This window comes from Ostrinia nubilalis, chromosome 29 (assembly GCF_963855985.1).
Source record: "Ostrinia nubilalis chromosome 29, ilOstNubi1.1, whole genome shotgun sequence".
Lineage (NCBI taxonomy): Eukaryota > Metazoa > Arthropoda > Insecta > Lepidoptera > Crambidae > Ostrinia > Ostrinia nubilalis.
In genome coordinates this window covers 3,553,195-3,568,909 of record NC_087116.1, presented here as the reverse complement: position 1 = coordinate 3,568,909, position 15,715 = coordinate 3,553,195, and the positions used below count along the sequence as shown (strand labels likewise).

The 15,715-nt window shown below is 42.1% G+C and overlaps 2 protein-coding genes across 2 annotated transcripts in view; one reads left to right on the top strand and one right to left on the bottom strand.

Annotated features, from left to right (window-relative positions):
* The window catches only part of LOC135085609 (serine/threonine-protein kinase BRSK2), a 75,321-nt gene that overhangs the window by 16,030 nt on the left and 43,576 nt on the right, over window positions 1-15,715 (top strand). Inside the window, 3 exon segments of the mRNA XM_063980384.1 lie at window positions 12,445-12,561; window positions 12,930-13,028; window positions 14,051-14,185. Of these exon segments, the coding sequence (XP_063836454.1) occupies window positions 12,445-12,561; window positions 12,930-13,028; window positions 14,051-14,185 (351 nt within the window).
* LOC135085725 (kinesin-like protein KIF23) lies at window positions 117-2,948 on the bottom strand. The gene has a single exon (XM_063980524.1). The coding sequence runs from the start codon at window positions 2,862-2,864 to the stop codon at window positions 252-254; it is 2,613 nt and encodes an 870-aa protein (XP_063836594.1). The 5' UTR covers window positions 2,865-2,948; the 3' UTR covers window positions 117-251.

The window sequence follows — 15,715 nt, the reverse complement described above, 5'->3', positions numbered from 1 at the left end:
CAGAGAACTTTAACTTTACCGAGATTTCATTCAAATAACAAATTTTAAGGTGAAATTACAAGAATTTAATAATAATTTTGGAAGTTTAAATAATTGAAATGCAATAAGTACTGATTAATGTAAGTGCTTGGGATATTTTCTCTATTCTAGAAACTATCAACAAATAGGTACAAAATCATTAATGAGAATTTCTTATATTCTTGTAATAACACCAGGTCAAAGTCATCAAGTCAAAAACATGATTAATCTAACTAATCATCATCAATCCTCTGTTTTTTACTGGTATTTGACGGCGTTTGGGGCGGTGAACAGCCTGTATCTCTCCTCTTGCCTGAATGCCGGGCGCAGGACGTCGCTGAGACCCTGGTCTGGGATTCCCGATTTGGAGAGAACTGCTTTAGCATTTCTACATCATTGAAAATGACTTGAGCACCTCCCCCACAAGTTGGAACCACGTCTCCTTTGTACAGCTTCGTTTCTAGCTCCCCATCAGTGTCTTGTTCTTGAGATATCAAGCAGTATTTAGAGGCTTTAGAATTTGCTATGTCTTTCACCGTTTTTAACTTGTTGACCACTTTGCTATTTGAAATGCTGGGTTTCATCACAGTTCCCATTGGAACGAGTTTGTTGGGGGCATGTTCTATCCAGCCTCGCCCGTCTGCGGATAGCGAACGCCTATGTCTCGGGTTTGCGACCGCTATTCCACGTCTAGACGATGCAGGGGTGTCCCTAGTTTCTCTAGTTTGCGGGACAGAGCTGAAGGGTGTCAGCAAATGCGCTGGCAAAGCCCTAGGCGTCGATCCAGGTGTGAAATCTCTTCCAGTCTGCGCTGCAAAATCACCAGTACTTTTAGGCATCTCATCTCCCCTCTCCGAGTGAAGTGCTTCAGCTATAATCCTCAACCGATTCTCTTTCTCTTCAATCGCGTTCCTCAATCTCTCCTTCTCAGTATTAATTTCTTTAGCTTTCTCGTGCTCTGCCGCTATTTTGTTGTTGTACTTTCGTTCTAGAATCTTTTTTTGCTTTTCCTTCTCCAACTGCTTCTGACTCAGCAACAGTTCTTTTTCTTGCAAATCGCGTTTTAATGATGACGTGTATTCGGTTAACTCAGCTAGTTTTCTTTGATGTGACAATGAGGCGTTTTCTGTTGCTGTTAGCCTTTCTTCCAACGCTCGCACTCTGCGCTCCGAAGCCGCCAGCTGACCACGTAGCGAAACGTTTTCGCTGCGGACTTCCATGGAATCTTTCTCCAGATCTAGCAATGCTGAACGGAGCCTCTCATCTTTGATAGCCTTACTCCTCTTCAAGGCTTCTCTGCGAGTAATCCTCATCTCCAAATGAGCCATCAGTTCCTTTATAATATGAGCCGCTTGAGAACTATTCAGCTCCAAGCTTGGGAAGTCAGGCCCTAGACTGTAAACTAGACCTAAATCTAGCTCCAGATCTTTAGCTTCAGGACGAATGATGTTCTCTCTGGCTGTATTAAACAGACGGTTGGCTTTACGTCTGCCTGACATAAGGCCAATAGATGCAGCAACGTTATTGATGTTTTGTGGCTTAGCAACTTCCACTTCTGCTGCCATTTCAGCAAACCGCATCACTTGTAGCGTCTCATCGTAGTCTTCTGCTCTCGGATTTGCACAGACGACCATACGAACTTGACCTTCACCTTCAAAGAAGTTTTTGAACAAATGTGTAATCTTTGATTCACGATACGGAACCATGTTGTTTGCTCCATTAGCTTGGTTTTCTCTTAGTGCTTCCAAACAGGTTCTCAGTGTCATTAGTGACTTGTTTATATTACCAGCCTCTCGTAGACGTTGACCAGTATTTTTAGTTCGGTTGGTCCGTTCACTTCCTGCTAGATCGACCAAACTCAGCTGACTAATGGACAGGAATTTCTTGTTTTGGATCACAGCTTCGCCCATTTCGTCGACTGGTGCCTGCACTAGTCGTATCGTAAAAACAGAATGACTACGACTTGATTCTGCATTCAACGTAGTGTGAGCCATACGTTTTCTTTTTAAACCTAAGTAGAACGCTTCAAATGCTTCTTCAGCAGACTTGATTTCAATCTCAGTGACACCATGAACGTACATATTGTGTGCTGCGTCTTCTCTTATGATTTTCACTGGCAAGTTTTTACTGATGGGCCCGTCTTCGAGCAAATCGAACACACTGTTGTTGTAAATTTCAACATAAGTAACAAATACAGCGTATTGGTTATCTTCATTGATGCCTCCTACTTTAGTAATGTCAGTCGAAGACATAGCCAAGTCGGGGTTCGAATTGTTTTTCTTGCCGCTTTTGAATTTGTGCAGTTCCTGTTGCCGTTCCAACATGGCTTCCGCCTCATTTTGAATATCGAACATGTTCATTTTGTCCGGTTTGAATACGTATTTGTGCGCTTGCAAATCGTTTATAGTTTTGAAAATTATGTTCAGACATCTGGGTAAAATACCACAGTTTTGGGGTTCCCCGGTCATAGTGAACGTTTTGCCGCTACCCGTGACTCCGTAGGTGAATAATAAGCCGTTCTTACCTTTGACTAGGCCTTCAACGAGCGGCAAAGCTACCTTATCGAATACCTCTTGCTGCGACGCCTCTGGAGGGAAAACCTCCTTGAAAGTGTACTCCATCGTCTTGTTATTCTCATTTCTGTAGCTTATAGCAGTACTGGGCGGCGTCAGAAGCACTGTTGTAGGCGAAATTATCTTCATACAAGACACATCACTGTCCCTTTGCATGGGCCGAAGGCGGCAATAAACTTGCACCGGATCCCGCTCTCCTACACACAAATTCTGCTTACTCCGAGCCGGCGTACGCATATCATTCAGTCTCTGTTTAGATTTAGCCGATTTCATCGTGAATATTTCAATAAAACACGCACTTTACACAAAATACCACGATTCTTGTTTTCAACGGTCAGTCGAGAATCAAAGCAACGGTCGTTCGAAAATTATTATCAACTAGGGTGCCAAGTGAACAAACCACAATGAAAATATATCCGTCTCACTTTAACTAACAGCATTTGTTATGGCGGTCTCATGTAACGGTTGACAGCAGTGACCATTTGAATTTGGCTGGGTAATATAATGGCCATGACATTCCGAAAAAATGTTGCCCGCTCATAAAACGTAACTTACCACGTTTCCTTATAAATAGACGAAAAAAAAGAGTATTTCTTCTTCTTTTTTGATGATGTTGGCAAAACACATCGAGGTCGACTTGATTTGTGCCATTTTCAAGTATTTATGTGATACGAGTTACAAAATGAGATCAAGTAATGATATAATGAAGGATGATAGATGATACCCCTCAATACTCAATACGTTTATTGCTTCCTTAATAGTACATTTAGGTGTCGTGTTACATAGTTATATTTGGAGATCATTAAGGACCCTGTTGGGCGCTGTTGGGCCCTTCCCACCCTTTGAGTCTCAGTAAAGTTGTGGTGCTTTACTGATACCTCCTATGGACAACTTGAGAGAACCAAAAGAATCACGATGCACTGTTATGCTTCACTTGCCCACACTCATGCACGTTCACGAACACTTAATGGTTAATAATCCACAATTATTACACATTAATAGTCGCCCAAACACGAATTTGAGGAAACAAAACAAAACCGCTAACATGACGCTTCAGATTCCCGCCAAGAAGTCTAAAAAAAAAAGAGTACGTTTGTTATTGATTGATATAACGCAATTTTTTTTATTGATTAAATTATGCTGGTGGATAATATTGGTGAGATTTTTTACTGGTATTCATCATAGGGCTGTTAAATTGAATCGCCCCAGGTAACTTTCAATTAGCAGGAATGTTGGGTACTACTCACATTGTGAGTCTCACAACGTTTTGTAATAGTTTCTTTGTGGTTATTTATTATGTCAATATAATCCTTCAATTAAAAGCTAATTGAACTAAAATTGAATTCTACCCATTTTTTTTAATTAATAATTGTTTTAACATAAACATGCTATTACTTAGTGGGGTTTACGATAGCCATCATAGCTAGCCTTGTGGTGTGGCGTGTAAATAGCCACACCAGGCGGGATCTTAATCGGAAGTCCAAATTACGTTTCCCAAATGATTTTGCCTGCAGAGGAGAAATAGTTGGTCCCACTAACCTCTGAGCCAATCTCGGGTCCCCTTCCGTCAGCTCGACCACTGCTAGGCACCGGGACACTCCGGGATGAAGATGGATCGGCTTCACTTCCCCTGCAGGGGGTTCGGGTCACGAGCAATTTGAGCTTTGAATGCGTAGATGCGTTTGCTGCGAATGCGTTGTGCGTTATGATGCGATTTGCGGGAGATAAAAGTGCGGTTTTTTCACTCGCGAGACTGCGAATATGTGCGTTGCGTTTTAGTTCTTACGGTGAAGTGTGTCAAAGCTTGACGTTCAGAAACGCCAAGAATGACCACAGAGATGTGGAAACCAAACAGTTTTCTACCTGCAGACAAAACTATTTGGGAATTAAAAATAAAAATAAAACTGCGTACATCTGCGTAACCATACTCCCCGCCTTGGAAGTTCGCAGAAACTTTCAAAAAACTTAATAATGTGAACTTAATACGTTGCAATCCTTGCAATGCAACGGTGTAAATTCAAAGAAAACAAAAATAAATCAAAGGAACTCAGACCTCGAGTCTAATAACTTAACAATAAACAATTAAATGCGATAAAATAAAATATATTATTGCGTAGGTACTGGGTACAACTTCACGACAGGACGTTTAAAGTTACCATATTTGGTCCTAACCATCGCTACGCGAGTGACACCATCTGTACCAGGGTACACCTCAGAAATGTTCAACGTTAATTAAATGCACTAGCCTTATGTTCAGGTAAATCCGTAGATTCAGTAGGAGAAAAAGATGCGAGAGGCCACTCCGATGGTAGTGATTGCATCCATGTGGGTCCTTTCCACCATAAATCGTTATTAACGAGGTGAGAAGGTAATAAGCCTCTAGAGAGACAGTCACTCGGATTCTCTTCTCCTCTGACATGATGAAAATTATCTGGAGATATATTCTCCTGTATTTGCGCAACTCTATTGCTCACGAACACCGACCATCGATGCGGTGACGAGCGTATCCACGACAATGCGATCGTAGAATCAGAAAATGCGTATATCGATGGTGGAAATATCAATTACTGTAAGGGACAAAACACGACTTTTCAGGAGAGCCAAAAAACGATTTTTTTTTTCTTTATACCTCAATATCTTTTTATGTGATGTTACGATTTAAATAGTTTCTATGGCAAAGTTTCTTAGAATTTTCTGTTCTTTCATAATATAAACGCCAAATTTTCGAAAAACGGGTAGTTTAAAAGATAGCATGTCCCTTACATTAAAGAAACGAGCTTGACTGTACCTTACAATGTTGAAATTTCACAGTATGGAATGTCATGTATGTTGTAAGGTACATTTAAGAATAAATACGACAGTAATATTATTGTAACTTGACAATTTTAACATTGAAACCTGATGTAAGTAGAGGTTGCATTCGAGTTTTCATTAACAAAACGAAGAGAAGAGATAGAAACAAGACAACTTAGTGTTCACAAATGCAGTTGGAGGCATCAAATACACATCACCAACAAAACATTTAGTCACTGATGATGCGTACGTCTGCATTTGTGAACAAGTTGTCTTGTTTCTATCTTTTTCTGTTCATTTTTACGCAGTTAGGTTTTTTTTTCAATCATCGTTCGTTCGTTTTAGCCGAATGACGTCCACTGCTGGACAAAGGTCTTCCCCCAAGGATTTCCACAACAACCGGTCCTGCGCCGCCCGCATCCAGGCACCTCCTACAACCTTCACCAGATCGTCGGTCGACCTAGTGGAGGTCTGCAGCACATTACGTCTTCCAGCTCGTGGTCGCCACTCAAGAATTTTTCTGCCCCAGCGGCCATCAGCTTTGCAAGCTACGAGCTCCACTCACTGCCACTTGATTTTAGCGATTCTGCGGACTATGTCAGTCACTTTGGTTCTCCTGCGGATCACGTCATTTCTGGTTCAATCACTACGAGCATAGCACGCTCCATCGCCTTTGACCTTGAGTCTTCTTATGAGGCCCACAGTAAGCGACCACGTCTCAGATCCATAAGTTATCAAAGACTTTTGTCTTGAGACAGTGCGATATTTCAGACGTAAGAATATCGCGAAGCTTCCTGAACGTTGCCACCGAGTTGGATTCGACGATTGACCTCTTCCTCGAAGTTGGACCTACCTAAGGCTGGTTTTAGTGTCACGCGCAGTGCGGATCTCTCCGCACAGCCAATCTGTATGAACTGCTAGGGAGCGAGCGATTCCTGCGGACCGCATTACTCTAAAACGCTTCCTCGAAGTTTACAGATCGGCTGTGTAGAGCGGATCCGCACTGGACGGTCCGCGTGACACTATAACCAGCCTAACTGGACTGGTTGTACTAGGTATATATAATTGTCAACAACTGCCGAGTGTAGAGTATTCAACCTTTAGAGTGCGAATCGAAGGTGGGTTATTTACTCACCGTTGATATTTATGCCGAATCCGTTCCAGTCCAGAAGCAGTTCTCCAGGTGGTGAACAGTTTCGGAGTTTTCAGTTCCCCCTGTCTGCTGCTGCAACTGGTTTCGAGTCTTGATCCTGAAGACGGAACGACATGTGGCGTTTTCGTACAAGCCTTTCAACACTTCGATGTATCGATATAGTCAATTTGACACCGTTGGAGAAACTGTAGTAGGTACTGCCCAGGTCTCGATCGAAGCTTTCTCATAGTCCACAAACGCCAGGCAAAGTGACTGACTATACTCCTCGGTCTTCTGTATAATCTGCCGTGGCGTATGTATGTGGTGTACTAAAGCCTTTTCGGAAACCGGCTTGTTTGAGAGGCTGGAAGTCATCGAGCTTACGAGCGAGACGATTCGTAATGACTCTCGAAAACAGCTTGTAGACATGGCTCAGAAGTGAGATGGGTCTATAATTCTTCAACAAGGTTTTGTCGCCTTTTTTGAAGAAGAGTATCACCACACTTCTGTGCCATACCGTAGGCGTTTTTCCTTCGAGGATGACGGAATTGAACAGCTTCTGAAGAGCCTTCAGCCCCTCGGCCAAAAACCCAACTGCGTAAAAATGAACAGAAAAAAGATAGAGACAAGACAACTTAGTGTTCATAAGTGTAGTAGGAGTGGGAGGCATTAAATGCATATCACCACCAAAAAAAGTAATTGATATCCTATAAGCATATTAACGTAAGGGCCTAATTATGATAAATCAAAAAGTTTAAAATGAAGTAAGGTTCAATGAGTTCAAAAGTTAAAACCAACAGTTTAGGGTAAGGGCTGAATTGTATTATTAAAAGGAATTTACATCCTTTAAATCATTTATTTCCCCAAAAGTCGTATTCAGACGACTAAAAATGTTTAAGGTAAGGGACCTTTTTTTAAAGATATCAACATTTCAAGTATACCAATCGATAGAGCCGAAAATTCTGAATCCGTTGGTATATATAACTCATTTTGGCCAAAATGTCCCTTACATTAATTGATACTTCCACCATCGATATATTTGCGATAGGAATGCGTTTGCGGTAAGTCTCAGCCACAAGTTTTACTAACTTGGACATTAAAAGCGCTGCGCACAACTCAAGACGCGCTAACGTTTCAATTTTTGTAGGCGAGACCTTTGATTTGGCACATAATAATCTGACCGTTATATTTGTCTGATCTATTGTCTGCAAGTAAACAACACAACCGTAACCATTCATACTTGCGTCGCAGAAGGCAACGATATTCACAACAGAACTATCAGAAACCCCAATATGACGTGGAATTTTCACAGTGGAAACCAAGGGTAGCTCTTGGATTAATGCAGAAAAACGTTGAACTATTGTTTCGGAAGGTGTATCGTCCCAGCCTGCGTTACTAAGCCAGAGCTCTTTAATAAGTAACTTGGCGTATAAAATAACCGGAGCTATCAAACCGAGCACATCGAACAGGCGGGCCACAACCGAAAGAATATTCCGTTTTGTGCATTTCTCAATACTCTGAGATGCCTTAAAATGGAAGGAATCATTTACTGGATCCCATGAAAGACCAAGGATCTTAGAAGAGACATTGTTTCCTTCTGAAAAGTTTATAGGACTCCGGTGTGACTCAGGGAGATTCTCCAATAAAGTACGAGAGTTACTACACCATTTGACCAAGTCAAATGCACCGGACTTGAATAGCGAGATCAATTCTTGCGCCAAACAAGCGGCAGTCTTCTCATCAGGAACAGAATGAACGAGATCGTCCATATAAAACTTAGTCTCAGCAATACTAGCTGCGACAGGATATTCTGCGCTCAAGTCAGACGCTAGCTGTCGCACAGTGCGCATAGCTAGGAACGGACTTGATTTAAGCCCAAATGGGACGCGGTTGAATTGAAATGTGCGGATAGGCTCATTGCCATGAAAGCGATACAATATCTTTGAATATTTACGATGGTCATCAATAACACCAATCTGCAAATACATTTGTTTAATATCAGCCGTAATGGCTATCGGAAAAAGTCTAAAATCAAGTAGTAGAAGAAACAGATCGGCCTGTAAATTAGGACCGACGTGAAGAACGTCCTTCAAGGACACACCAGTGTGTGTCTTCGCGCTCGCATCTAATACTATGCGCGGCATGGGTTTGTCAGGTCGCACGACGGCGGGGTGCGGAATATAGTATCCCTCATCAGCGTTATCCGAAGTAACCTCAGACAGGTAATCGTTATCAATATAATCTTGGATCACCTTATTATATTGCTCTTGCAACGAAGGATCCTGTTTAAACTTCCTTTCCAGGGCCATAAATCGTCGCTGGGCGGGAGTGCGAGAATTGCCTAAGTTACTAGGATCTTTGGAGAAAGGTAAAGATACGCAATATCTACCGGTGTCATCTCGCGAGACAGACGATGCGAATAAATTCTCGCAGATCGTATCTTCCTGGCTCAAATAACCTTTGACCGGTAACTCCTCTAATTGCCAAAACTTATGTACCATTTCATCTAGCGCCAATGCTGAGAATGAAGTTGCCATATTATTAACACCTTGATTACCTCCCATGAGCACGTAACCAAAAGCAGTAGATAAAGCTGGCGGAGCTTGTGAGCCAGAATCCACTCGATTTCCCAGAAAAATATACGGAAATAGTTGCGCTCCTAGAACTAGGTCTATATTACCAGGCACATTCCAGGTAAGATCCGCTAACGGCAAATCATTCAAATACTCCATGTTACAATTCTCAATAAAGTGCGAAGGCAGTTGATTAGTTATAGAATCTACCACTAATGCCTGTATTCGGTATTTATTGTTTAAATCAATACGCGACTGAATCTCCATGTCCACGTATCCACGTATTGGCCTCGATGATGAACCAACACCCTTTACGTATGAATTCGTAAGTGGAATGACAACTAAATTCAGAGATTTGCAACAATCGATTGTAATTAAATTATTCTGAGAGCCATTATCTATCAAACATCGGATAATGCGTTTATAGTTGTTAGCATTAGGCTGCATGGCATACACTTGCGCGGTTGAAAGTAAAATTGTAGAGGTAGGCTTTAAATTAGCGCTAAAAGACAGCGAAGAACCGCCTTGCGGTGGCTTCTCATTCGAAGCTGCGCTCCCCGCAGTATGGGTAAGCTGCACGGGTTCGCGACTCACTGCGCTCAATTCCGGGTTCGAGCCCATTGCGGCGGAATGAACCGGTGCGGACGTGCTCATGTGCACAGCATGCGTATGCGTATTTTTGCGAACATCATCATTCCTAATCTCGAAATGCAAAAGTGTATTATGCTTCCTGCCGCACTGCTTACAAACTGACGTAGATTTGCAATTAGTTAAAGTATGCAACGCGCTAAGACAGTTAACACAACTATTTTTGGATTTAATAAAATCAAACCTATCTTGCGGAGAACTTAAACCTTTGAATTGGTTGCAGTTGTAAATTTTATGGTTGCCCTCGTTACAATATAAACAAGAGCTGTTACTATTATTTGCGTTTGACATAAAAGATTTATATGAAGTCTCAGCCGGTTTGTTCGAGCTGCGTGCGTTCGACTGCGAATACGAACTATTGAAGTTATTAGAAAGCGTCATAATCTTAGTTTGATCTTGCATGAACTTTATAAAATCATCTGAGGTGGGCAACTCCTTATCTCTTACTGAAAATTCAAAGGCGTGAGCTGTTTGCCCATCAACCTTGCGTAGGGCACAATGGAGCAATATAAAATCAGTCAAATCCTCTATACCTAACTGTTTTAGAGCTGCGACCGAAGAGGCATATCGTTGTATGAAATTATCCAAACTTCCCGCAGATGATGTACAAGTTTTGGAATCTAAGATGTTGCTTAAGTAATGGATGCCTAATCGACGCTTGTCCTGATATTTCTTTTCCAGACTGTCCCAAAGTACGCGATAGGTATCACCAGTCGGAATTATGCCTGCTGTAATTTTCAGGGCATTATGCGTAAGTTTCCCTACCAGATACTGCACACGCTGCGAGTCAGTCAGCTGGGGATTATGATGTATATTGGCCTTGAAAAATTCATAGAAAACCGGCCATTTTTCCATGCTACCATCAAATGATGGAATGTCAATCGGTGGTAATTTGATATGCATATGCGTTTCAACCGGCCTCGATGGCGTGGCTGAAGAGGCACTCATCTTGTTCCTCATCCGTTTGATGCGAGTGTATAAATCCTCAAAAGCTATCATTGGGCTATAATCAGGCACAGCCGATGCGTTTTCTAACAGACTAAATTCGTTTATGCTGTCCACAATAGCCTCAAATTTGGAATGTAATGCGTCAATAGATTCCGACTCGATCATGAAGTGTTCGTTTGACCGAGTATCCACAAATGATGTCACTTTTAAAGAAAGCTCGTAAATGCTATTAACTTTCTTAAATATAGCGTCTTTTTTTGCGTGAAGAATCTTCAATTTACGTTTAAAATCCTCCATTTTGCGTATTTATGAATTATAAAATTGCGTAACAAAAATAAAAATATTAAAATTATTTACGAACATGCGAAATTGCGAATATGCGAACGTTCGGTCCAAAATTGTACCCAGAATAACCTCAGGTTCCTTAACCGTACCTATTGAAATTATAATGCGTAACAATAATGCAATAATCCCGAAAATTATTTGCGATAAAATAAAAATTTTTAATCGTAATTTGAAAATTTTCCAAAGATGTCAGACAGATGTCAGAATTTGGAATTTTCTAGAAGTTTACCAAAATTACGTAAATTATATGAAAAAATTATGCGAAAATTACTGATGCTATCCGGCTCGAAGGACCACAAAACTATGGTGTGGCGTGTAAATAGCCACACCAGGCGGGATCTTAATCGGAAGTCCAAATTACGTTTCCCAAATGATTTTGCCTGCAGAGGAGAAATAGTTGGTCCCACTAACCTCTGAGCCAATCTCGGGTCCCCTTCCGTCAGCTCGACCACTGCTAGGCACCGGGACACTCCGGGATGAAGATGGATCGGCTTCACTTCCCCTGCAGGGGGTTCGGGTCACGAGCAATTTGAGCTTTGAATGCGTAGATGCGTTTGCTGCGAATGCGTTGTGCGTTATGATGCGATTTGCGGGAGATAAAAGTGCGGTTTTTTCACTCGCGAGACTGCGAATATGTGCGTTGCGTTTTAGTTCTTACGGTGAAGTGTGTCAAAGCTTGACGTTCAGAAACGCCAAGAATGACCACAGAGATGTGGAAACCAAACAGTTTTCTACCTGCAGACAAAACTATTTGGGAATTAAAAATAAAAATAAAACTGCGTACATCTGCGTAACCACCTTGTATTAATTATTGAAAACCAATAAAAAAATCCGCTGACGACATTTTTTGCTTAATTCATTACTTGGTATACTAAATAAAAAATTTTTTCTTTTTTTCTTTCTTACATGTTGTGCTCTAAAAAGAGTTAAACCTTAAACAGCGACACAAAATAAGATTTTTTTACAAATACCTACAAATAAACTAATCAGGTATGTAGTAAAAATATTTTGTATGATATTTTAAAATATACCCTTATTTCAAGGAAGTTACGCAATGCTGGTATTATTAATCGACAGTGCTGCCATCTACAAATGCCAGCGTTCAAAACCGTACGTTTCATTCTACGGAACAGAAACTGAAGTGATGGTTTAATTAATTTATAGGAATCTCTAATGAACTTTGCATGAATAATATTTTTATGTTAAAATTTTTTTAATAGTTTTGTTAATAGTTTTTTCATGTATTCTTCCATGAGTATTTCCATCCTCTAACATTAGTGACGAATTGATAAAAACTAATCGCACTAAATGAAACGTGTGTATCTGTCAAAACAAAGAAGAAACAAAAATGTAAACAAACATTTTATTGTAAGAAAAATCTTGCTAAATCCTAAATCCCTAAAATTTTCTTCAGGGTGAAAAATATGATGGTCGCCGTGCAGACGTCTGGTCTTGTGGCGTCATTCTGTATGCCTTGCTTGTGGGCGCGCTGCCGTTTGATGATGATAACCTGCGTCAATTATTGGAAAAGGTTAGTTGGCTTATTTTCACATATAACTCAGTAAACTTTGATTTTTATATGTCTTTTACGTTTTTATAATAAACTTTACTAAAAACAGATCATATTGCAAGCATTGTTTTTAAATGTTTACTTAAATTTGAGCTATTTATTCAATATCGACCTTGCTTCAGTAAATTTTGAGAAGCTTAGTGTTTTAATGAGTTGTTCTTGTTTAAACACAGTATTTTAATAAAATTAACTATTTATTGGCTTGTAAATCATCTCAAATTACTCTAAAACCCTTTTCTGTTGATAATATGGAACAGATTCTCACATAAAGTAACCTAAAACTAGTTTTAAAAAACTAACAGTGATAATTTAATTCCCGTTGATTACAGGTGAAGCGAGGTGTGTTTCACGTGCCTCATTTCGTGCCTCCAGACTGCCAGCAATTGCTAAGAGGGATGATCGAAGTCAACCCGGAGAAACGGATGACGGTTTGTACTTTATAGCATATCAGTCGAGACATTGATTTTGGAGTGATTCTTATTACATATGTAACTTTTACTGTGAACATTTTAACTAATTATTAAAAGTGGTACCTAGTAACAGGACTCAAATGTGCTGCCCCCAATATTTCAAAAAGGCACATCTTTTTTCGGATATGAGTTAAACTCAAGGACTGCTATGAATTACCCATTTAAATTATTTGAAACTTTTTATCTCCGTTTTGATTTGGTGTGCCCGAACACAATATCATTTTTTGATGCGCTCACTAGTGAGCGCGTTTGATTTAAACTCACACTAAGCCCTCTGTTTTTGGGCATATTGCTGCGTCACCGGCCACGCCCCCTTGTCACATCTACCTTTAGTTTCTGTGATCTGTGGTATTTACCAGGGTTCAAAAGGATAATTATTACCGTTGATAATAACAAAAAAAATAACTTTTTTTGAAGTTTTGGTATTGTAACGTGTATTTCCGCACTTGCGTCTAGTGGTGGGCGTTAATCAACATAGATAGTTATAAAACCTACCTATTTAGCTCCACAATGATCACTATTTATCTAGCGTCAAAATATTTATCTATTTTACAAGCTTTATGCGACTAGCGGTGGATAACTTGACAACAATCAGCAAACAAAAAAATAAAGCAACATTCGCAATCAGAATTTCTTATGAAACAATTTGACAAATGTGTCTTAAACTGTTGATAATTATCCGATAATTAGGTACTATCCGTTCGCGATAAGTTTGCCGCTGGCGATATGACGTCACTTCAAGGAATGCTTCTATAATTTTTAGCAAACTTTATTGAAAATATTGTTTATTTATTAATATTGATAAAAATTTGTTGTATTTGCGCAAAATAAAACACTTAATTGCGTTTAATCACTAACCAATTGCGTTTAATCGCGGTTGGAGGAGGGGACGCGCATTCCACGGACCGGCAAACTTAGCGCGAACGGGTAGTATCTGATAATTTCGAACCCTGGTATTTACCAATGAATTGTTTCTTCAGCTAGCGGAGATCACCCGGCACCCGTGGGTGACGGCGGGCGGGCGCGGCGAGCTGGAGCAGGAGCTGCCGATGATGGAGGTGGTCCAGACGAGGGTGCTGCCGTCCGCCGAGGCCGTCGACCCGGACGTGCTGCAGGTCGGTCGCTACAGCAGGCGAGGGTTCTGTTCCCGCCTGAGACAATTTGCTTTTACAGTTTTCTAAATCCACAATAGGGAGCTCTCTAATGTGTTCACAAACGTTGCTTGCTTAAGTGAACGCACAGCGTTGAATAGAGCTCTACAGTATCACAGTACACAGTCGCAGTCACATACAGTATCACAGTCGCCAAATCGAACGCACAGCGCTAGAGCTCTGAGATTGGTTCGTGTGTGACCCTGTGCGTCCACGCGTACTGTGAGACCTCATAGTAAAGTTTGTGAATACGGGCGTCTTGCCCAGGCTTACTTAGATCAAGCCAGGAGAGTCCCACTTCAGCTAAAGGCCGGTCGCCAAGCACGTAGAATTTCGTCCAATGACCCCAAGCTACCCATCCTTGTCGCTCTAATATTGCTGTCGCGCTCGCACACTCACTGCGGCCGCCCGTCGCACAGTCGCTCGGGGTCATCGGACGGAATGCTACTCGGTCGGCGAGCGGACTGTAGCGGAGATCACCCGGCACCCGTGGGTGACGGCGGGCGGGCGCGGCGAGCTGGAGCAGGAGCTGCCGATGATGGAGGTGGTCCAGACGAGGGTGCTGCCGTCCGCCGAGGCCGTCGACCCGGACGTGCTGCAGGTCGGTCGCTACAGCAGGCGAGGGTTCTGTTCCCGCCTGAGACAATTTACTTTTACAGTTTTCTGAACCCACAATAAGGAAGCCCTCTAATGTGTTTACAAACGTTGCTTGCTTAAGTGAACGCACAGCGTTGAATAGAGCTCTACAGTATCACAGTACACAGTCGCAGTCACATACAGTATCACAGTCGCCAAATCGAACGCACAGCGCTAGAGCTCTGAGATTGGTTCGTGTGTGACCCTGTGCGTCCACGCGTACTGTGAGACCTCATAGTAAAGTTTGTGAATACGGGCGTCTTGCCCAGGCTTACTTAGATCAAGCCAGGAGAGTCCCACTTCAGCTAAAGGCCGGTCGCCAAGCACGTAGAATTTCGTCCAATGACCCCAAGCTACCCATCCTTGTCGCTCTAATATTGCTGTCGCGCTCGCACACTCACTGCGGCCGCCCGTCGCACAGTCGCTCGGGGTCATCGGACGGAATGCTACTCGGTCGGCGAGCGGACTGTAGCGGAGATCACCCGGCACCCGTGGGTGACGGCGGGCGGGCGCGGCGAGCTGGAGCAGGAGCTGCCGATGATGGAGGTGGTCCAGACGAGGGTGCTGCCGTCCGCCGAGGCCGTCGACCCGGACGTGCTGCAGGTCGGTCGCTACAGCAGGCGAGGGTTCTGTTCCCGCCTGAGACAATTTACTTTTACAGTTTTCTGAACCCACAATAAGGAAGCCCTCTAATGTGTTCACAAACGTTGCTTGCTTAAGTGAACGCACAGCGTTGAAAACAGCTCTACAGTATCACAGTACACAGTCGCAGTCACATACAGTATCACAGTCGCTCGTATTCACAAACGATGCTTGCTTAAGTGGACGCACAGCGTTAGAGCTCTGAGATTGGTTCGT